Below are 23,437 nucleotides of genomic sequence, written 5' to 3' on the forward strand. Positions count from 1 at the left end.
AAGCAACACTTGTCCACAGTGCAGAGGCAGTGAACCAGTTTCCAGGCAACACTCGGGCTTCTTCCAGAAGCTAGCAGAACAATATGTATGACGACTGTGATGATTATGATCATTATTGTTATTAGTGGCTGCATTATTATGAGAAACAGCCATTTCCTCTAGACTAGAAGTACAGTGAAGATGAATGAAGCAGGGACACACATAGTGTTCCAGGCTGCATCTTTTTCCCTCCGACTCGGCCGGAGCAGCAAGTGGGAATGACTGACTACTTCAACTCAAAAGTGTCGTTTGAACTCAAACGCAGTGCTTGAATTTCAATCTTGAGCTTTGTGACAAAACCCAACTGCAGTGTTGACAGGTGGACTGTTCAAAAAGGGTCTGTATTCATTGGTCAGCCTTTTCCCTGCCCGACTGCATGCACCACTGAGTCTACATTCATCCTCTCTCATTTCAGTCCAAAGTCTAATATTGCTCAAGCTCCAACACTGACTTGAGTTCCACGGAGAAAAGCTATACTGTAGGTGAACACGGCTATGCTCATTTCCTAGTAGGCTAGTAGTAGTAGTACAGCGGACTTGTGTTCCATGTCCGTCCATTCTGCAAATTCCTAAATGAAATCTGAACACCACGCTCTGTTTATCATGAGCTAATTAAATGTGAATGACAGTCCAACACTTTGATGACACAAATTTGCGAGTCATTTAGGGACCATTAGCCAAGAAGCTGATCCATTCTTATTGAATGTAATGGCCAGTGAGTTCAGATATGAATGTGGATTATGGGTAATGGATGAAATAACACTTGGGGGTGTTAATCACAAGATTAGCATATTGCTTTCATTTCCTCTACCATGTATCATTAATAGTCATGATGAAAAGAAGAGAAAGGGCCCTTCATTGGGAGATTTTTTTTTCTCTTATCTAAACCCGGTGATGCAGTACTTTACTGCCCTCTATTGGAGATCTCTGTGAACATAATATCTCTAAAAAATCCCCGCAGTTGTGCTTTGAACACACGGATGAATGGAGGACAGATTTGCAAAAGCATCTCAGTTGTTTATGGCAGTGGTTCTCAAATGGGGGACCCCCAGGGGACCTTGAGGGGGTTCCAGGGGGTCCCCAGCCAAAAGGGGGGCAATTTATTTTCACTATAATTCCATTCATAAGTAACACTATTTTGGTCATGGGCTTTATACACTTTCTGTAATAAAACATCTAAAAGCCTCAATCTTATTATCATATGGGGGGACCGTGGGACAAAATCCTATCAAATGGGGGTCCGTGGTCTAATCTTTGTCAGTTTAGGGGTCCTTCATGTGAAACAATTTGAGAACCACTGGTTTATGGAACACAATGGCTTGCACAAAGTAAACAGGCATTACTCTAAACCCCTCAATGAGCCGACGACAACATGAGCAGATTAGACAGAAAGGAAGCCAACTGACATCGTATCATGTGTGACACATCTCAGCAGTTTATTTGAATGTAAAAAAAAAAGAAGAAGAAGAATGGGCAAAAAGAGAGAAAACAGAAGCCTATAATGTTGGACAGAAATCAAAGAATGTTTTTGCCTCGGAGGAGTCGGACACAGATTTTCCCACACTGATGGTGCTTCATCTTCGTCAGGAGCATCCCTCCTCAGCTGCAGAGAGGGAGAAGCGGGGCACCCGTACCTAGGAGGAGGTACACCCCTCACCCGTACCTAGGAGGAGGTACACCCCTCACCCGTACCTAGGAGGAGGTACACCCCTCCCCTCCCATCTGTCAAGTATCATTTGAGAACATTTAAAAAGTTCAAACGGAATTCAATGGCACTGTGTTTTCATTTCGCGAATGTTGCAAACGGCCCGGCTACCGTGTGCAGCATCTTCTCAAACACCCCGCGTGTTCAAAAGCTACCGTGTGCAGCATCTTCTCAAACACCCCGCGTGTTCAAAAGCTACCGTGTGCAGCATCTTCTCAAACACCCCGCGTGTTCAAAAGCTACCGTGTGCAGCATCTTCTCAAACACCCCGCGTGTTCAAAAGCTACCGTGTGCAGCATCTTCTCAAACACCCCGCGTGTTCAAAAGCTACCGTGTGCAGCATCTTCTCAAACACCCCGCGTGTTCAAAAGCTACCGTGTGCAGCATCTTCTCAAACACCCTGCGTGTTCAAAAGCTACCGTGTGCAGCATCTTCTCAAACACCCCGCATGTTCAAAAGCTACCGTGTGCAGCATCTTCTCAAACACCCTGCGTGTTCAAAAGCTACCGTGTGCAGCATCTTCTCAAACACCCCGCATGTTCAAAAGCTACCGTGTGCAGCATCTTCTCAAACACCCCGCGTGTTCAAAAGCTACCGTGTGCAGCATCTTCTCAAACACCCTGCGTGTTCAAAAGCTACCGTGTGCAGCATCTTCTCAAACACCCCGCATGTTCAAAAGCTACCGTGTGCAGCATCTTCTCAAACACCCTGCGTGTTCAAAAGCTACCGTGTGCAGCATCTTCTCAAACACCCCGCATGTTCAAAAGCTACCGTGTGCAGCATCTTCTCAAACACCCTGCGTGTTCAAAAGCTCTCGGTATCCTGATGGCACAGTAGAAACAGGGGTCAAAGGGCAAATAATGGCACTGCATTCAATGAGGCAAATGGGACTAGACTGAATAAACAACAGATGTAGAAGTATAGGGGTTTTGTGGCGTGTGGAGAATGGAGATAATTGTTGCAGCAATACAGTACATAAACCAGAAAAGTCCAGAGAGCAGTGCCGTAAACAGTTGGACTAAGTGCCAGGTTTCTCTTTTGTCTACTTAAAGGTGATTAGAATGTCAAACAGAAGACTAAAAACACAGCCAGGATTTAGAGACTTGGAGGTGTCACAGTCCCGTCTCAAACTCTAGGCTCTGCTGCTCGAGTCTACCTCCATTTACCCCAGATAATAAACTTGGCACTTGGTGCAGACAAGGTTCTTTTGGCTCTGGCCCTGAGCCAGGGCAAACAGGACCAGCTGTAGTGTTTGGTACAAACAGAACCAAAGATTTAAAAAAAAGAAGGCGTACAGGTTGGCCAGGTGAAATATGATGTCAGATTACAAAGATAAAAAAAAGAAGGTGTATGGGTTGGCCAGGTGAAATACGATAATATGTCAGATTACATGGTGAAGATGTTGTAACACTGGAACAAGCTGTTCTGCTAAGGAGAAAAGAAAAAGAAACATTGTGGAGGACCATACAGCAGAGAAATGGGCACGCTTCCACGTGGGCTCGTCTATCCCTATCCACAAGAGGGCACCATCCCCATCATCAGTATAGATACAGATAGAGATATATATATTAAAGGCTTCATCGGAGATCAGTGGACATTCATTGGGTCGTACCATCTGATTGAGCAAGTGTGTGTGTGTGTGTATGTGTGTGTGTGTGTGTGTGGTGGGGGGGTGGCGGAGCATCGGAGTGCAAAATGGCTTTTAACAGATGTGTTTCCATCCTCAGTCCGTCGTTCAGAGTGGGCTCTCGATGGATTGTGCGCGGCCTTCTGGTAGGCTCCAACCCCCCCCCCCCCCCCCCCCCCCCCCCCCGGTCGTTGCTCCACCCCCTCTGCCGATCTGGGGAAAATTGTAGACTAGCACATGCTTCCTCCGATACATGTGCCGTTGCCAGCTGCTTCTTTTCACCCGACAGCGAGGAGTTTCACCAGCAGAAGGTAGCGTGTGGGAGGATCACGCTGTTGCCCCCAGTTCCCATCCCCCCCGAACAGACTGACCAGAGGAGGCGCTAGTGCAGCTTCCCACCCGCAGACAGGGCCAATTGTGCCTGTATGGACGCCCGATCCAAGCCGGAGGTAACACGGGGCCTGGAAACTGCGACTTTCGTGTTGGTAGGGAATGTACTGCTGCACAACCCGGTCGCGCCAAATTCAGATGCGTTGAATCTGCCAAAGCGAAATGATGTATGGACTGTGGTGCTGTGCTAGGCCAGGCAACGCCGGTGATGACTTCAGAGAAGCAAACATGATAAAGCAGATGAACTGCAAGAAAAGAAAAGAAAAGAAAAGAAAAAGCGAAAAAAGTGAAAGCCCACCCTCTGATAATGTCTGTGCATGAATGTGAAAAGTCAGTCAGTTATGTACATCGGAATACACATTGGTGTTTATAGATAGCTCTCTCTAATATATTAATGTACAAAATATATAATCTAAAATATCTGATAGGTTTTGGTGTTTTGAAGTCAAAATACAAAATGTTGAAGATAAAAAACAAAACAAAAAAAGCTTTTCATTGACATCCTTCAGTGTCTTCAGTTAAAGCGAGCAATGTGTGTGTGTGTGTGTGTGTGCGTGTGTGTGTGTGTGTGTGTATGTGTGTGTGTGTGTGTGTGCGTGCGTGCGTGCGTACTGTACGTGTGTGTGTGTGTGTGTGTGTGTGTGTGCGTGCGTTCAATGTGTTATTTGTGTCTGTTTTTGTTTTGTATTTGTGGTGTTTAGGTCTGCCGGAAAGCTTTCGTTAAACCCAAACACCGCGGAGCCTTTTTCGCTCTGTTCATTCAAGTAGCCAAGTGAGTAACACTCTCCACACAGTCCGCAGCCTGACCCACTACGGACAAGTTGGCCGTCAAACAACATGGACTTAGCGCTAAAGGGACGGCTAGTGCTGCGGTGCTGGCCAGGTGCCGCACTCGAGTGTCCACGCTTGAGACACCTGCGATTCTCTGTCCCGCTCGAGACAGAGTGTACAAAGACAACACAGACAAAATCTGCTTTACATCGCACTGCTGTACATCGCACGTTATACAGTACAAACACATGAAACGGTGTGTTCAGTGGGAGAGAGAGACCAGCAGGGAGAGACCGGCAGAGAGAGAGACCAGCAGAGAGAGAGACCAGCAGAGAGAGAGAGAGAGAGAGGGAGGTTTGTGTTGGTCAAACATCCCGATCGTTCATTTCAATGTCAGTGAAAATCCGGCAGACGGGAGCGATTCCACTCCCCCGGAGAACTTGGGCCTCAGCGTTAGTGCCTTCAGGACCTTGACTGACAGCTGGCAAATTCTGTCCCCGCGGTCTGATTGGACGTCTTTGGTCTCAACAGCAAACTCAGGCTCGCTATACATGTAGGCTCCTCCCCCCTAATAGTCCCCTCCTCAGAGGGGGCTTTGGGATGGGCTTTCCCGTCTCGCTCCGGTTCGGGACGGTAGGAAGCTTGCTCCTGGGGAACGGCTTGATGTCGTTACATTTAAAGAAAGGACGTTTGAGGAGGATCAGTCGCGGTCAACCTCAAGCCGTCACAGGTTCCGTCCACCTGCTTGTCACGCCGGAGGCGTAAGGTCGACGCCTCCTCGCGTCGCAAGGCGCCTTCTCGCCAGTGTCTGTGTGTCTCAGTGGGTGTTAACTGCTGGGCGGTCCCCCGGTGAGGAAATAGGTCCCCATCTCTCCTTTGCCCTTGACTGTGACAAGGCCTCTGTATTCGAGTGTGTAGTTATAGGAGCTCAGCACCTGGTACAGGTCTGAGGTTACCTGCAGGAGAGAGGGAAGTTACAGTGAGTGGAGTGCACTAGATACTGGTACAGGTCTGAGGTTACCTGCAGGAGAGAGGGAGGTTACAGGGAGTGGAGTGCACTAGATACTGGTACAGGTCTGTGGTTACCTGCAGGAGAGAGGGAGGTTACAGTGAGTAGAGTGCACTAGATACTGGTACAGGTCTGAGGTTACCTGCAGGAGAGAGGGAGGTTACAGTGAGTGGAGTGCACTAGATACTGGTACAGGTCTGTGGTTACCTGCAGGAGAGAGGGAGGTTTACAGTGAGTAGAGTGCACTAGATACTGGTACAGGTCTGTGGTTACCTGCAGGAGAGAGGGAGGTTACAGTGAGTGGAGTGCACTAGATACTGGTACAGGTCTGAGGTTACCTGCAGGAGAGAGGGAGGTTACAGTGAGTGGAGTGCACTAGATACTGGTACAGGTCTGTGGTTACCTGCAGGAGAGAGGGAGGTTACAGTGAGTGGAGTGCACTAGATACTGGTACAGGTCTGTGGTTACCTGCAGGAGAGAGGGAGGTTACAGTGAGTAGAGTGCACTAGATACTGGTACAGGTCTGTGGTTACCTGCAGGAGAGAGAGAGGTTTACAGTGAGTGGAGTGCACTAGATACTGGTACAGGTCTGAGGTTACCTGCAGGAGAGAGGGAGGTTACAGTGAGTGGAGTGCACTAGATGAAACACATTCAGCTGTTAATGGCACTAGACCACCATTCTCAACAGCGCTCCTGTGTTCATGTTAGTTTTGTGTGAGCAGCCTCTACTGCGTTTGTAGCCTATTATTGGCTTTTCAGACGGTGAATGAAGACAGATGAGAGCGAGAGGAGATAAATGAGACGGTCGGTCCCGTGTTTGGAGCAGTTTTGAGTTATTAAGCTTTCATGATTTCACACCTGATGGAGCAAAACCAATATACTCCTTGTGATTAACATATTCTACCCACTTGCAACCAACTTGTCATATCAAAAGTTCATTTTAGACCAAATTAGACTGAGCCGAATTCAAAGATGACAATATATGCAACAGTACTGTAGTACCTACGCCAGATTGAAACCCATGCATAGCAAAATATGTCAATTTTAATAATTAAAGGTATATTAAGGTATATTTTTGTTTCATTTGAGTACAGATGAGGGAGGGAGCACGCAGGTTTTTCATTTTATTCATCACATCCCCATTTCATTGATCACATACGGTCAGGGTGACCTCTTAAAGGGGCCATATTATGCATTTCTTAATTTTGTATCATATATAATGTTGTTACAATCTTGGATGGTCATATTAAACATGGGCTAAGCTTCAAATAAATAGGTGAAAGTGTTTTAATGTTACCCCCATGAACCCCCCCCCCCCCCCCATGAAGTCTCGTAGACGAGAGCACATGGATTTGTGCGAGAACATAGTTCTAGTGACGTCAGGTATGTTACCATGGTGATGCCAAGCCTAGCCCGGGCCGGCAGTGCGCCCGCGCCATAGCCTTCACCCGTCCCCCCTGCCCCTCCCTTCCCTGTTCTGACTGCTCCAGTACACTGTCGAATTGTCAATCTAACCTGCATCACCAGGCGCTCTCCAACCTGGCTGTCTACAACTGTAGTCTCATGGAATAACGGATTGCAGACCGCAAAAACAAGGAGACGACTTGGAAGTGAGCCAGGATGTAGGACTGAAGTGGTAAGTTCTGAAAATATGCGTCTCATTCCAGCATCGGTTGTACCTAGCAGCTAGGAAGCGCTAACGTTACTTACCGCCGGCTGGGTAACGTTAGCACTTGCTATTAGCCTAGCAGCACAGCTGCCTTTCATAGATATGAACAACCGATGAATGACGAAGGCACACATTTTCAGAACTTGTAACGTTAGTCCAACTTGCTGACTTCTCCAAGTCCTCATTTTGGTTTGGTCCGTGTAGCCTTTGCTAGGAGAGGCACACTTATAGTCACAAGCATTTGGGAAGTTAGCTAACTAGCTACATTAGCTGTTGTGTTGTGGCTTGAATGTGATGACAATAGTGTGAAGCTCCCCGGGCAGGGCGGGGAGCTGTAAAACAATTACCGTATATAAACGAGCAAGGGATTGTCAAAACGAATTTGACCATCGATAACAAACGTGACTTGGGCGTAACAAGCAAGGCTATCAATTGATATATCAACATCCCCCTAGCTATCTACAGCTCCGCTCGGCCCGGGCTGTGCCGGGACATTTCCTTCGGCGGCTGGCCGAGCAGGGCATCACGTACCGCGGCCGCCGTAACGTTACGCCCCGGGTCCGCCCGCTATGCCGACGTTAGGGTTAGGGTCTGGGGGAGGTTAGGTTTAGGCATCTATCTATCTATCTATCTATCTATCTATCTATCTATCTATCGTTATCTATCTAGATAGATAGACAGACAGATAGTCTTGCTTCTACAGCGCTAGCTTTCTGGGCAGAGGTTTGCAAACACAAAAACTCCTCGTGCTGCCCTCCTGGAGTATTTCCCGGAGGGTGGGGGTTCAGGGACAGGACCTAAAACAGAGCGTTTCAGACAGAGGCTGAACTGAAGGGGGCAGTGAGAGCCAGTACAAGATAAACAATGACTTTTTTCAACTATGAATGATGCAATAAGTTACTCTACTGGAGGCCAACAATAAAATAATAATAAGTCCAGGTACAGCAGATGTAAAATAGCCTTCTGGTGAACTCTGGTGCATTTACATTGTATGTTTATTAATGTGCATTGTCCCTGTTAAATAAACCTGAAATAAATCTCCATCACCTATGCCTCTACGCTGAAAGAAACCAGGCCCGCGGGAAGTAGGGGTGCTGCAGGTGCTGCAGCACCCCCTAGATTTTTTCCCCAAAAAAAAAAAAAATTTTTTTTTTTTTTTTTTTTTTTTTACAAATGTACCGGTAATTAAAAATATTTTGCAGTGCACTATGTTCCTTTCTTGTTTAAGAATGTTTCGGGAAATGAAAATGTAGCCTATTTAAATAGAATTATCAATAACAATCAAGGAAGTTACATGCTTGTAGGCTAGAGAAGAAGAAGCGCGCATGCACGCACATGTTGTGTTGAACCAACCAACAACCAATACGAATTGTTTAATCTGGCAATAAAGAAATGTGAACTTGACATGCTATTTTAATAGCCTACTCAAAAATGCACCTCCCACTATACAGCAAAGAGAGGAGTCAATGTTTCTTGATATATGCCATTCAGATCAGAATAATTAGTCTAGTCATTAAGTTTGCTGATAATATTTCTATCATGTTAAGTCTGTGTCATGTTAACTGGTGTATTCAGAGCAAATAGGGAGATATAGAGCATTATCATATCTCCCTCTTTGCTCTGAATGAGTGAGAAAAGGAGAAAATACTGAATAATTACATCACAACAGTATCCTAATGTTGATTTAAAATGAGATATTCCTCTAAATATGGCAAAAAAATGTAAAAAAAAAACGCCCAAATTTTTTTCGGTGGGGCCCTTGCGGGCCCCACCGAGAGTCCCTTCCTCCCAGCACCCCCTGCTTAAAATGACTTCCAGCGGCCCTGAAAGAAACTGTGAGTGTCTTGATATGCGTTGGACTTCGTCTTTGCCCTATACTGGCATTGAAGTGGCTTGGGAAAAACAGCCACTACACTACTCCAGCCCAGCAGTGGGCGCTGCGTCTTACCTGGATCCTCTCTGGTACACCGGTGCTGTCCATGCGGCTGGCCACGTTCACCGTGTTCCCCCAGATGTCGTACTGGGGTTTCCGGGCCCCGATCACCCCGGCCACCACCGGACCTATGTTAAGACCTAGAGAGATGTGCAAACAGAACCACCACCGGACCTATGTTAAGACCTAGAGAGATGTGCAAACAGGCTCGGTCCCAGAACAAAATGACTTAGGGCTGGATCTGAATTTAGTGGGGGTGCACTAGTAGCGACAGTGCGGGCTGGCAACAGCAATGAAAAATCGTGCAGGTGTTATGGATCCTGAGTGCCGATCCACAATCAGCTTTCCAGTCATACCCAATTCATGCAATTCCAAGACTGTTTAGGGACCCCAGTATGCAGAAATATTCAAATACAATAGGCGAAAATAATGCATGTATACTGCATGCAAAAAAACCTGCATGGGATTATTGGGCATGTCTGTAAATGGGAGACTGGTGAGAACCCGTTCTCATTCAGACACCTGAGGTGAGAGGTCAAAGGACCCCTTTGAAAATGGCCACGCAAGTTTTTGCTTCTTTCTCCTTGACAAAATTTAGCCTGACTTTGGAACATTAGTTCGTCCCCTTCCTGACAAGATAGAATGGCATGGTCAATAGATTCCTTAGCTCTTCTAGTTTCATAATATCATCAATATCTTCACTCTAGCTTTAAAAATAAGTCTGCGACAGCCTCTGAAAGAATATATACTGTACTCGGTGTACTGTAATACGAAACAAAGTACTGCACCATGAATGTGCCTGCTGGACTCTAACTCAGGAAAACAGACATGCTAAGATCAACTCCAAAATAAGATAACACCTACTCTTAGAAAATGATTCATATTGTAGCACAAAATGTAAACAATTTATGGTACTTTTTAAAAGATAGTAGGCAAAGTGATGACACTTATCTAGTTTTACAATAAGTAATATAGTTATATTTTAGAGAAATTGAATGATGTATGTCCAGGTAAAGTTTTTTATTTGAAATGTTTTTAACCCCCAAATGGATGAATAGCATTTTGGAAATTAACTCTTTAGTTCCACTTCAGCAAATGAACAAGAACATACAGGGTAGTTCCTCCTCTATTTCTTTCTCTATTGAGATTGATAAGACGTCAATATCAATCCCACAACATCTCCATCTATGTTTGCACACAACTGCCGATCAACCAAGCTCCTCTGTCCCTCACCTATCTTCATCTTGAAGTTGTTGAAGGAGTGTTCGTTGATGTACTTCATCTGGTCCATCAGCCTCATGGCGTAGTCGGCCAGCGCACGGATGTGCGAGCGGCCCGTCTTGTCGTAGGTGGAGTCGTTGAGGCCGGAGGCAACCATGTAGGTGGAGCCGATGGTCTTGATCTTCTCCAACTGGCGGAACTGGTCTTCACTGATGATCTGACCGTGGCAGGGAAAAGAGAGTAAAGCTTAAATTCAATTTTTCAAAAAGAGAATTTCTCAACAGATTCCCCCACCTCTTTTCCCCCTGCTGTCCCAGTCGTTGCTCCACCCCCTCTGCCAATCTGGGGAGACTATCTGATACATGTGCATCTGATACATATCCAGCCGTTTCTTTTCACCTGACAGTGAGGAGTTTCACCGTCAGGACGTAGCGTGTGAGAGGATCACGCTATTCCCCCCCAACTCCCCTGCCCCCAAACAGACCATAGGAGGCACTAGTGCAGCGACCAGAACACATACCTCCGGCTTCCCACCCGCAGACACGGCCAATTGTGCCTGTATAGTCGCCCAACCAAGCCAGAGGTACTGTAACACAGGGACTCGAACCTGCGACCCTCGTGTTGGTAGGCAAGGAATCTACCGCTGCACTACCCGGACGCCCAGGAAAGCTTCAATCACTACAGGACATGATAAGGTGACAGTGAAACCATCACTAAATGTTCTCTTTGTGTTACAGTAGCTTCCAAGTGCATGAAACGATAGTGAAATTAAACTAATCCTCATTTTACGTAGTAAAGTAAGGAATGCGCGGGACCCCTTTACGGAACCCTGTGGAGCACCCAACCCCACTTTAGGAACCCCTGATTCACGCATACACACACACACTTGCAGACACAGGCGTTCACGTCCCACCTCGTCGAAGTCGGCGATGATCTCGTTGAGCAGGCGGAGGCACTCGACGCCCTCGTTGTTGGCCTCCAGCTCCACGTAGAACTCGGAGAAGTTGCTGATGGAGGCGAACATGACGGCGACGCACTCGCACGACTGGTAGTAGAGCTCGTCGTTGCGGCGCTCGCGCTGCAGGAAGTGGGCGGCCACGTCTTTGGGCAGGATGTTGTGGAGCAGGCGGCGGTTGTAGGCCTGCAGCTCCTCCATCTCCTCCTTCTCCTCTGTGGCCTGGTGGGGCAGCAGAGGACAAGGCGGGCCCGTTAAGACTACTTACAGGAGAAGTGAGTACCGCCAAGGAGCACAACATGACTATCAGATATGGGGGTTGATCAATGCCACTGACTCAACCATTACTTTCAGGCGGTCAAAACTCATTTTGCAGAACAACAACTCCCCGACTGTTGGGATTTCAAGACACCTACTGGCAGTTTCACTTGCTCAGTGATCGAGGCCATGTGCCAAAAAGCGAATGACAAGGCAATATTATGAATATGGCATTGTGATATATTACCTCTTCACTCAGCGTTTCTGTTTGATCTCTGCTCTAATCACTCATCTGTATTGAAAGATTCTAGTTTATTTCCGGTGTCCACTTACTACCATAACTCAATGGAGGGTTCAAGGGTTGGGAGAGAGTCTGCCAGAGATTGTTCAGGAAGAGATATTCTATCGGTTGCCAATATAAGTCGATAACGGTCAGTTTTCTTCATGCCCCTTTAAGACTAGTAATGAGTGTTTTTTTTGCTGAAAAGCAAAAAGCATAAAGCAACACCACACACACACGCACACACACACGCACACACACACACACACACACACACCTGCAGCTTCCAGAGGAAGTCGAGCCTGGCGGTGGACTCCACCTGCTGTGCGTGAAGGTAGAGGGCGAGGATGAAGATGGTGATGACCACCGGGGTCATGATCTTCAGAGGGACCTTGGAGTCCACCACACAGCTGAGGGGCAGCATACACACATTCATGAGCAGTGTACATTATGCTACATGATCTTTTTGTTTAACAGTACAAATAAGCCAAAGACCAACAAAACAAACATACAAAACACACAAAACATACGTATACAGAACATCAGAAAACAGAGACAGAGTCTGGTGGTTGGGCAGACATGCAGACATTTGGGGGGAGGTTCTCATTACAAAAGTGTAAGAGGTATTAATACTGATATGTTGTGTTTCTGTTATGTATGTTTACCTATGTAATGTATATGTGTTGTGTTTCTGTTATGTATGTTTACCTATGTAATGTATATATGTTGTGTTTCTGTTATGTATGTTTACCTATGTAATGTATATATGTTGTGTTTCTGTTATGTATGTTTACCTATGTAATGTATATGTGTTGTGTTTCTGTTATGTATGTTTACCTATGTAATGTATATATGTTGTGTTTCTGTTATGTATGTTTACCTATGTAATGTATATATGTTGTGTTTCTGTTATGTAGGTTTACCTATGTAATGTATATATGTTGTGTTTCTGTTATGTATGTTTACCTATGTAATGTATATGTGTTGTGTTTCTGTTATGTATGTTTACCTATGTAATGTATATATGTTGTGTTTCTGTTATGTATGTTTACCTATGTAATGTATATATGTTGTGTTTCTGTTATGTATGTTTACCTATGTAATGTATATATGTTGTGTTTCTGTTATGTATGTTTACCTATGTAATGTATATGTGTTGTGTTTCTGTTATGTATGTTTACCTATGTAATGTATATATGTTGTGTTTCTGTTATGTATGTTTACCTATGTAATGTATATATGTTGTGTTTCTGTTATGTATGTTTACCTATGTAATGTATATGTGTTGTGTTTCTGTTATGTATGTTTACCTATGTAATGTATATATGTTGTGTTTCTGTTATGTATGTTTACCTATGTAATGTATATATGTTGTGTTTCTGTTATGTATGTTTACCTATGTAATGTATATATGTTGTGTTTCTGTTATGTATGTTTACCTATGTAATGTATATGTGTTGTGTTTCTGTTATGTATGTTTACCTATGTAATGTATATATGTTGTGTTTCTGTTATGTATGTTTACCTATGTAATGTATATGTGTTGTGTTTCTGTTATGTATGTTTACCTATGTAATGTATATATGTTGTGTTTCTGTTATGTATGTTTACCTATGTAATGTATATATGTTGTGTTTCTGTTATGTATGTTTACCTATGTAATGTATATATGTTGTGTTTCTGTTATGTATGTTTACCTATGTAATGTATATATGTTGTGTTTCTGTTATGTATGTTTACCTATGTAATGTATATATGTTGTGTTTCTGTTATGTATGTTTACCTATGTAATGTATATATGTTGTGTTTCTGTTATGTATGTTTACCTATGTAATGTATATATGTTGTGTTTCTGTTATGTATGTTTACCTATGTAATGTATATATGTTGTGTTTCTGTTATGTATGTTTACCTATGTAATGTATATATGTTGTGTTTCTGTTATGTATGTTTACCTATGTAACGTATATGTGTTGTGTTTCTGTTATGTATGTTTACCTATGTAATGTATATGTGTTGTGTTTCTGTTATGTATGTTTACCTATGTAATGTATAGGCTCTATGTAATGTATAGGCTCGTCAAAGTGCTATTGTGTCGGGGTCAGGGTGGGAATTTTGTCATTTTAGGGGCGTGGCCATTTAGCCTTCGGTGTCGCAATTTCTTTTAGGGCCACATGCCAGGGTACAAAGGCCATTTCTCCATTGACATCGTGAAGTGATATTTTTCTGAAATGTGTGTTAAAATGAGCCAATGACACATCCTTTGCCTAGGACAGCAGGCTACATTAAACTGACACCACTGATGATTTTAATTAAAGCAACAGACAGTAGCAGGCTGGTAACAGGGCACTGCCAAAGTGGCTTTAGGGATATCAGGGAGGGGAACAGAGGCCATGGCCTGTGTGTAATTCCCACCCTGGTCGGGATATGCATGTGTGTGTGTGTGTGTGTGTGTGTGTGTGTGTGTGTGTGTGTGTGTGTGTGTGTGTGTGTGTGTGTGTGTAGGGGGGTTAGTTGATAGGGAGGTTGGGTGGGAGTGGGGAGTGCGGGAGGGGGGAAGCGGGGGCCCCCAGATACAGTGACCGGCAGACTCTCCAGCCCCCAAAGCACAAGTGGAGGAGGCAGCGAAACAAGAGGGACAGAGAGGGACACATTATGCTACTCCCGCCAGAGCAAAACTACCAATTCATTTAAAACATGGCCAAGTAAGCCGCTGCAAGATGCATGTAGGGTGCAGTGACACTGTGACACAGATACAAGATGTATGTAGTAGTGATGTGACGTTCGCAAACGATCCGAGTCTATTGAACGGCTCTTTGCTATGAACGAAGGGAACCGAGTCCTGCCGTTCATTTTAATGTTGTGCCCAAATTTCACTGCCTGCCGCTCCCCCACCACACACACAGGTTAGACCTCCCTCCCTCTGCTAGTCCGCTGAGCAGGGAGGATAGGTGCGCTCGTTAATTGCTACCGGCGCATGGTGGGCGGACTCAGCTTAATATCAAAACGGGCTACGCCGCAGAGTGCATCTGCCGACTTTCTGGGCGGCGAAAGTGTTGCATGAATTGCATTCAAGGAAAGCCAACTTTATTTACACAACACATTTCATAGACGTAAATTCACTGACTAAGCGCAGATGGATATGGTGTCACCTTGTGTAAAGTTTACAATGCAGATCATTGACATTAGGTCTGGAACTAGGCCTACTGTGTAATTTAATGCTGCTGCAGTCCACAGATGCAAAATGAAATAGTGGTGGTAGATCAAATCTGATCCAAATCGTACCATATCATTATCCAATGATTTCACAGATAAACAGTATTGCCCGCCCCCTAAAAAAAAAAGAAAAAAAGGAACGAGGAGCCGCTATTTTGAACAGCTCTCGGAAAGGAACGGAGCCATAAGATCTGGCTCCCTTCAAAGAGCCGTAATTCCCATCACTAGTATGTAGGGTGCAGTGACACTGTGACACAGATACAAGATGTATGTAGGGTGCAGTGACACTGTGACACAGATACAAGCCACCCACTACATCTTGGCTCATCAGCCGAAGCATCTGCTGCCAGCAGGGTCATTACAGTGACACTTGTGCCAGTAGAGTGATAATGACGCCGCGTTAGCTTAATCAGATGGTGGAGCCGCGTTAGCTTAATCAGATGGTGGAGATGATGATTTAAGTCTCTGCGGGGATAAAAGTCCCCATCGCTCTCACCTTGTTCCATTGATGGGCTCGCTGTGAGGGGAGGGACAGAGGAGAGAGTCAAGTTAGAGTGTCTGGACACACAATCTGAGCGTTGCCTAAATACACACACACAGGTTACAGTAGTAGTTAAAATATAACTTAATACCACTTTTCAATAAGCTCTCTATCAAAACTCGGGATATAGTGTGGGAAAACAGCAGTTTTATTATGTTCTCTCTGTCTCTAGGGTCCAGCGTGGCTTCAGGGTCTGCTCTACTTCCTCGTGCCAGTGACGTCACTGGTACGAGGAAGTAGAGCAGATCTGGAAGCTGCGCCAAAGAATAGGCCGTGCTGTTCCCTTGCAACATCAGCACACAGATAATCTGCCATTTTGGCCAGGAGACTACCTCTGATTGGCTGTCATGGTTCTGTGCTCTTGTCCCATTGGCGGAAGGAGGCGTTTTCCGGGCCAAAATGGCGGCAGCACCAGGGCTTCGTCTCTTGCCAATACTCTTTGGCTGCACCAGCTCGTATGGCTACTATTCGAGCTACAGATTGTATTTAATCATTTCTGTATGCGCGCATCCACGGACAATCGCTTTGACCAGCATTAACGAGCGCTCTCGATGAGATTCTCCAGAGCTTCTGCCAGCAGATGAACGTGGAGCTCTCAGGAACATGGAGGGAACATGGAGGTAAACATTGTTCAACTGCAACATTGTAATGATACAAAGCTGGTTGAAAAGTGGCACAGATAGTTTTCCTTTAAGGCTACAGTAGTAGTGAAGTGACTCACATGCCGTTGGCCATGACCAGCAGGTCCTGGTTGTCGAAGAGGCCGACCATGGGCACCTCCATGACCAGCAGGTAGAGCAGCTCTATGAACAGCATGAGGAACAGCTTACCAATGCTGCTCACCTGCAGAAAGACTGAGCAAGCCAGTAGGCTGAGCAGCACGCAGCATGAGAAGTACTGAGGGAGGGAGAGAGAGAGGGGGGGAGAGATAGAGAGGGATGAGAGAGAGGGAAGGGGGGCGAGAGAGAGATACATGGAAGGAAAGGATATTAGTAAAGTTACATTCCTTTTGTTTGTGGTTGTGAAGATGTAAATGAGATAAATGATAGTTCTGGTCCTCCGTTTTGACTGGCTGAGTCATATCCAAAGGTGTTCTAAATAGCCTAGTCCTCGCTGAATGCACACATCAATATTGACGCTCTAACCCAGCGGTTCCCAACCTTTTCCAATTCAGGGCCCACTTGAAAATCTCAAAATGTTTCGCGGCCCACCTCTGCCCCCATTAACATGAAACATGTTGCAGAATTTTCAGTTACAGTTTTCAAGGAGCTGTCCATCAGCAAGTTTTTTTTTTTTTTTTTTTTTTTTTAGTGTGAGGATTTGGCGGCCCACTTGCAATATCTCCACGGGCCACCAGAGGGCCACAGCCCACTACACAGGTTGGGAAACACTGCTCTCTAACCAACCAAAAATCATCACTCATTCCTCTGCTTATGTGTTGCTTAGCAACTGCTTTGTTTAGCTACTCTAGAGAACTACAATAACTACATTGCTTGGTTGAAAAATTAATTAAAAGTGATTAATTATAAATATCTATTGAACATTTGTGGTCTTGTTATTGTGGTTTTAGAAAAGCACTAAGTTACTGGAGGCTGTGCTTACAGCTTTACTTTGTCCATTGCTCAGGCAGGAAGTGAGTGTGTGTGTGTGTGTGTGTGTGTGTGTGTGTGTGTGTGTGTGTGTGTGCGCGCGCGCGTGCGCGTGTGCATGTATATATGTGTTTAGAACACGGCTCTCTCGAATACTCGATTCTGATTGGTCAATCAACAATATTCACCGGTCATTATTTCTCGACAACCGACCGCTGCTCTGCCACACCTGGATTAATCAGTTGGTAAGAGCATTTTGTCTGCAGACACTACTAATTAGGCCAACCAGTTGCAGCTGTGGTGTCTTGTGTGCCAATTACGAATGAAACCGCTTTGTGTTGAAAACGCTATTAACACCTTGATTGCCAGCGACGAGTGTACTCGTCAAACACAATCCAGCTGTTAACTGCCAGCGACGAGTGTACTCGTCAAAAAAATCGATTTTTTTTTTTTGACGGTAGGTTGTGCATCTAAGCCTTTTACATCTCTTATATAGGTATTGGACGTGTACAACGTGTACAACCCATTCCACCGACCCACTAAGTGGCGACAAGGAAGGAGGAAGGCAAGCAAAAAGCAGTGTGACTGAAGCCATTCTCATGAAGGTGGATTGGCGAAGGCGCTTTCATTTTCGCGCTGATTGCTGGCGATGCGGGATTGCAAATTTACATAATACATTACAGGTGGAACACACTTTGAAACACGCAGCATAAATATGACCAGAATCGCAAAAGCTTCTCTCAACCAAAACTCCAAGAAGCAAGCGAGTCCATGCCGACTTCCTCAAACAGCAGCCGTGCAGACAGGCACAGGACAGCAGCAAAAGCACTGAGACTGTGACGGCCGCTGCAGCCAAGAAGAGGGAGGAGTTGAAGCAACTCTGCCTCTCGCTCTCTCCCTCTCTCTCTCTCTCTCTCTCTCGCTCTCTCTCTCTCCCTCCCTCCCTCTCTCTCTCTCTCTCTCTCTCCCTCTCCCCCTCTCACTAGGATTAAACCTAGTGCGTCTCCCTCCCGAGAGGGAGGGAGAGAGAGAGAGAGGGAGGGAGAGCGAGAGGGAGGGAGAGAGAGAGAGAGAGAGAGAGGGAGGGAGAGCGAGGGGAAGGGAGAGAGAGAGAGAGAGAGAGAGAGAGAGAGAGCGAGAGGGGGAGGGAGAGAGAGAGAGAGAGAGAGAGCCAAAAATGAATGGTTAAAGTGACAGTTCTATCGAATTTCACAAAAAGCCGTTTATCTCTGAATATTTTTTCTGACGCTAAAACCATGCTGTATTCAACTGCTAATGCTTACATAACTACTAACTCTACAAACTAACTCTTTTAGACAGAGAAAGTACACATTCTATTAGTACTTTTGAGATATTGTATGTTCACAAACTCCAAGCAGAAAATAATCCTCGGCTCTTGTAAAATGAGCCACAATCCTCAAAAAACGGCTTGGCAGAAGCTACCTACAGCAAGAAAAAAACGGCTGGCAGTCAATGTGTTAAAAAATCTATTTGAATAATTATTTTTGTCAGATTATTGAATGATTTAGTTGTAGGCCGTGTTCTAAGCGGGATAATGTATACTGAGCCGGTGATTACTGGAAATAATGACCTTCAGGTGAATATTAAGCCCTCCGCTGCGCGTCGGGCTAAATCATTCACCTGTCGGTCATTATTTCCCCAGTAATCACCGGCTCAGTATACATTATCCCTTACTTAGAACACGGCTCTCTTGAATACTCGATTCTGATTGGTCAATCAACAAGATTCACCGGTCATTATTTCTCGACAACCGACCGCTGCTCTGCCACACCTGGATTAATCAGTTGATAAGAGTATTTTGTCTGCAGACACTACTAATTAGGCCAACCAGTTGCAGCTGTGGTGTCTTGTGTGCCAATTACGAATGAAACCGCTTTGTCGTTGAAAACGCTATTAAAAAATCTATTTGAATAATTATTTTTGTCAGATTACTGAAATAATTTAGTTGTAGGCCGTGTTCTAAGCGGGATAATGTATAGTGAGCCGGTGATTACTGGAAATAATGACCTTCAGGTGAATGATTAAACCCTCCGCTGCGCGTCGGGCTCAATCAATCACCTGTCGGTCATTATTTCGCCAGTAATCACCGGCTCACAATACATTATCCCTTACATATATATTATATATATATCCATTATCAGCTCGTCTCATCTGGGGAAGCTGGCTTACAGACTTTTTGAATAGATATCTTTGGTCAGTGTTGGTCAATCATAGACTGTCAAAAGAGATGGACAGAGTGAGTGTGACATCACCCATTGGTTTGTGGACTTGGTTCAGCCATCTTGGTTAGGACAGCTGATGTGATACCAGGGCCGCCTGCTATTGCTCCGGCGAGCTGCGTGATCATTCGACAGGTGACCTGTCAATCACGCCCAAAACAGACTTTTTTCCCGCATCTATTTTACACTAAATGTGCGAGTTATATAAAAGTTCACCGTGCGTACAGTTGTCAGAAAAGATGACCAAATAGAGACCAAAACCATTTTTTGAACCAGGCTGTAAACACGTTTATTTATGCTGCAAAGTCAGGCATTTTAACCTGGGGGTGAATGAGGAAACGACTCCCTTTTGGAGCCAGCCTCATGTGGCCATTCGAGAAACTGCAGTTTTTGGTCTCAATGTGACCAAACAAAACTGCCCCGTCGTCACAAATACAGTACACAATGAAAATGTCTCCTGCTGTAAATACGAGGCACTGGGATAGAGTGCTGCTTGTAACCGATTCACTTTACTGCATCAGGCGAATTTCTTGCTTGAGTTGAAATATTTCAATGCCTCTTCGCCTGAATTTGAGCCAACTACAGTAAAATTGCATATCTTCGCCTCCTCCCATTGACTTGCATGCTTTTGTTTCCTACCTCCAAATGCGCATATTGCTGAAAGAAACTTTCTGCTGCTCTAAAATAAGGCGTGGAGGTTATTTGGAATGAGAAAATGACGCACGCGAATAAGCACGGACACACACAGGCCCTACCTCAGGAAAGCTGCAGATGGACGAGTGGTCTCCACAGTGGCTGTGCTGGGTGTCCAGGGTCAGGTTGAGGAGGGCGAGGTGACAGGCGCTCACACTGTCCAGGCTGATGTTGAGCTCTGAGCTGATGCACGTGTGCAGGTCACGGGTGCTGCAGGTGAACTGAGGGGGTCAAGGATTCTTATTATTTATCAGCATTATTATCCCGTCAAAGAGGTGTACAATATCATGCTCTCCTTCACCTTGTTTGTGTTTGGTCGTGGAAGAAAAGAGCCGTAACGTAACGAGCCATGAAGCAAAACGAGCCCTTACTCTCTGGGGACTCTCGTTAGTGGCTTGATTTGATTTGAGGAAGAACTTACGATGTTGATGAAAGCAGAAAGAAAGACCATGACGATGGTGAAGACGCCCACCAGGGTGCTGTTGAGTCTGGACTGGACTATCTTCTTGGACAGGGTCTGCAGAGGGACCGGGAAAAACTACAAGACGGAGAGGAAAGGAGGGAGAGAGATAGAGGGAGGGAAGAGAGAGAGAGGGAAGAGAGAGAGAGTAAGTGCACTCACGCCCTTTTGGCCCTGATAACTTCTTTTCCAAATAAAATAAAGATGGACAAATATTTGTTTTGAATGTCCAAATATTGTCCAGCAAGTATACAGTAATTGTCATCCACATGTTTATGAAGTTTTCATATTAAAGATTGAATCTAATAATCAAAGTTCAGGACAACGTGTGGTCATGTGTTGTTTTGTTTCTCCGGTAAAGGTGGTCAGGTCATGTGACTTCCTGTCTGGTTCTCACCCCTCAAAATAGCCTAGAGAGCATTAAGAGGTCCACTCCACAAGAGAAGAAAGAAAGTAGGTGGCACACTGAAGAGCTCCAAGTTCACTTCATGATGAATGGACTGCAAGTGCGTGTCATGTGTGTCTCCTTCTAGTTCTGCACAAAGCCATGATGACTCAACAGTCAAACACACAATGACAATCCTTTAACCTTTTACTTTCCTCGGGGCTTGTCATTAGCCACAGTCAAGAAGAGCAGGAAGTGAATGGAGAAAAGAATCGTGGGGGGACGCTGTGGTTTTGGACGTCATCGCTCCTGCTGATGTCTCAAATTGTCCTCACATTTCTTTCAAAAATAGAATAAAAATAGAACGAGGCAATTGCTACTGTCTCTCTATCGAAGGCTACTGGCTGCAGTCCTGAGTCTGACTCATACCATCATGAAAGTGTAGAGAGACAAAGTGAACGTCACTTCCTGCTTCAGCACTGCACCAGAGGTTTTTATCCGCCATTTATTTTCCCATAGACATTTTGTAAAATGCTTGTAAAAAATAGTTTTACTTCGTCAAACCAAACGGTTCAGCTATATTTAGAATCGGGAGAGACCATAGATGCAGACCATTTCAGACGATTTCACTCTGACCAAAACTTAAAAAACGACATTGTTTTTTTTTCTTTAAATCCGCAATTTCTTTTAACGTTTTGGTCCGAGTTAAATGTTATGTGGTCTCTCCTGTTTCTAAAATATATCTGAACCGTTTGGTTTGAACAAGTAAATCTATTTTTATAAGCATTTTACAAAATGTCTAATGGAAAATAAATGGCGGATGAAAATCTCTGGTACAGTGCTGAAGCAGGAAGTAGGCGGTCACTTTGCCTCTCTATAGTTCAAATTAACTTGATTTGCAAAGAGCGTAGTGGAACCTTTTATATTATTTTCAGGCAATTCAGTGGAAGAAAAACCATATTTCATGATTTAAAAAAGAAGACGTTTGAAAACGGGTCAGGGTTTACAGCAAATAGAGCGAGGCAATTACTAACTGTCCGTCTATCGAAGGCTACTGACTGCAGTCCTGACCGACTCATACTTTACCCGTAGCTACACACATGTCCGCACGAATTGGAATACATACGTCACACACACACACACACGCCTGGCAAAATCAATGCAGCCTCCCAGGCATACGCTACTCCTGCTGTTAGCGCAGCATGTTGTCATGTTGTCAGACCCATGATAAATGCGCAATTCACAGATAAATAAATCTGTGTCACAACCTGTCTGGAGGGGAGGGGCTGTGATTTAGTAGAGCTATAGATAGGAGGATGGTTTAGTAGAGCTATAGATAGGAGGATGGTTTAGTAGAGCTATAGATAGGAGGATGGTTTAGTAGAGCTATAGATAGGAGGATGGTTTAGTAGAGCTATAGATAGGAGGATATGGTTTAGTAGAGCTATAGATAGGAGGATGGTTTAGTAGAGCTATAGATAGGAGGATGGTTTAGTAGAGCTATAGATAGGAGGATATGGTTTAGTAGAGCTATAGATAGGAGGATGGTTTGCCAATATCCAGAGAATTACAGTTTGGCAGCGAACTTCATTCTATGAGCTCAAACGCATCATGGGATGAGTGTTCGCTACTGAAGCAGCAAAACACAACTACCGGTACAAACTCAGGATCGAGGGAAATTGCAACAACAATGAACCCAGATGTATGTGGCAAGGCGTACAGGCCATCACAGATTATAAAATGGAACTTCAATCAGGAGAGACTAGATACCAGATAATTAATAAAATAATATTTATTACAATAGTAAATGAATGATGAATTACAGAGAATATGATGAGAATGAGGTATTGTTAATAGTCTTTGGTGCTTAGACACCACAGGGAGATATTGAGATAGAGCTGCATCAGCCATGAGCAGCAGCCAGATAGATCCCCCTGTAGAGTCTAGATACTGGTGGTGGTGATGGTGATGCCTCTCCTTCTGAGACTGATGAGACTCTTCAGACTGAAGAATCTGATGGGTCTGTGAAGACTGGGTGGAGAAGAGGAGGTGGAGGGTGTGAGACTGTTAGCAGCAAGGTTGGGAGGCTGAATGGAAACAAGCATATTTAATAGGACAACAGCCATGTGATAGGCTTACAATGAGGGGTGAAAAGCAATGTGATAGGCTTACAATGGAGGTGTGTGGGATGAGAGGTGATGTGACGCCATGCTATTGGATAATAGAGACCAGGCTGCAAACAGCTGATTATTCAATTGAAGCCCGGAAGTTTGAGCATGTGAGCAGATTTGAAAGTGTGGAGAAATAAGAAGTGAACTGAGGAAGTGTAAAGTGCAGATTATAGTCTTCCTGACTGAACTTACATTAGAACTACATATAGCATGACTGTAAGCAGCCGCTTCAACACGCAGTAAGGAAATAGGCTGCCAATAATGATAACAAATAATGTGATGCCCA

General features: G+C 44.8%; 1 protein-coding gene across 1 annotated transcript in view; it reads right to left on the minus strand.

The window, feature by feature from the left end:
* Positions 1-5,358: 5,358 nt before the first annotated feature.
* adcy5 (adenylate cyclase 5) overlaps positions 5,359-23,437 on the minus strand; it is a gene marked incomplete at both ends in the record, with an annotated part of 169,361 nt that continues 151,282 nt past the window's right edge. Inside the window, 8 exons of the mRNA XM_083642258.1 lie at positions 5,359-5,487; positions 9,158-9,282; positions 10,376-10,580; positions 11,277-11,540; positions 12,134-12,266; positions 16,335-16,510; positions 20,198-20,356; positions 20,557-20,673. Coding sequence (XP_083498384.1) covers positions 5,359-5,487; positions 9,158-9,282; positions 10,376-10,580; positions 11,277-11,540; positions 12,134-12,266; positions 16,335-16,510; positions 20,198-20,356; positions 20,557-20,673 — 1,308 coding nt within the window. The remainder of the gene's footprint in view (positions 5,488-9,157; positions 9,283-10,375; positions 10,581-11,276; positions 11,541-12,133; positions 12,267-16,334; positions 16,511-20,197; positions 20,357-20,556; positions 20,674-23,437) is intronic.

The sequence above is a fragment of the Poromitra crassiceps genome, assembly GCF_964638095.1.
Source record: "Poromitra crassiceps genome assembly, chromosome: 8".
NCBI classification, from domain to species: domain Eukaryota; kingdom Metazoa; phylum Chordata; class Actinopteri; order Beryciformes; family Melamphaidae; genus Poromitra; species Poromitra crassiceps.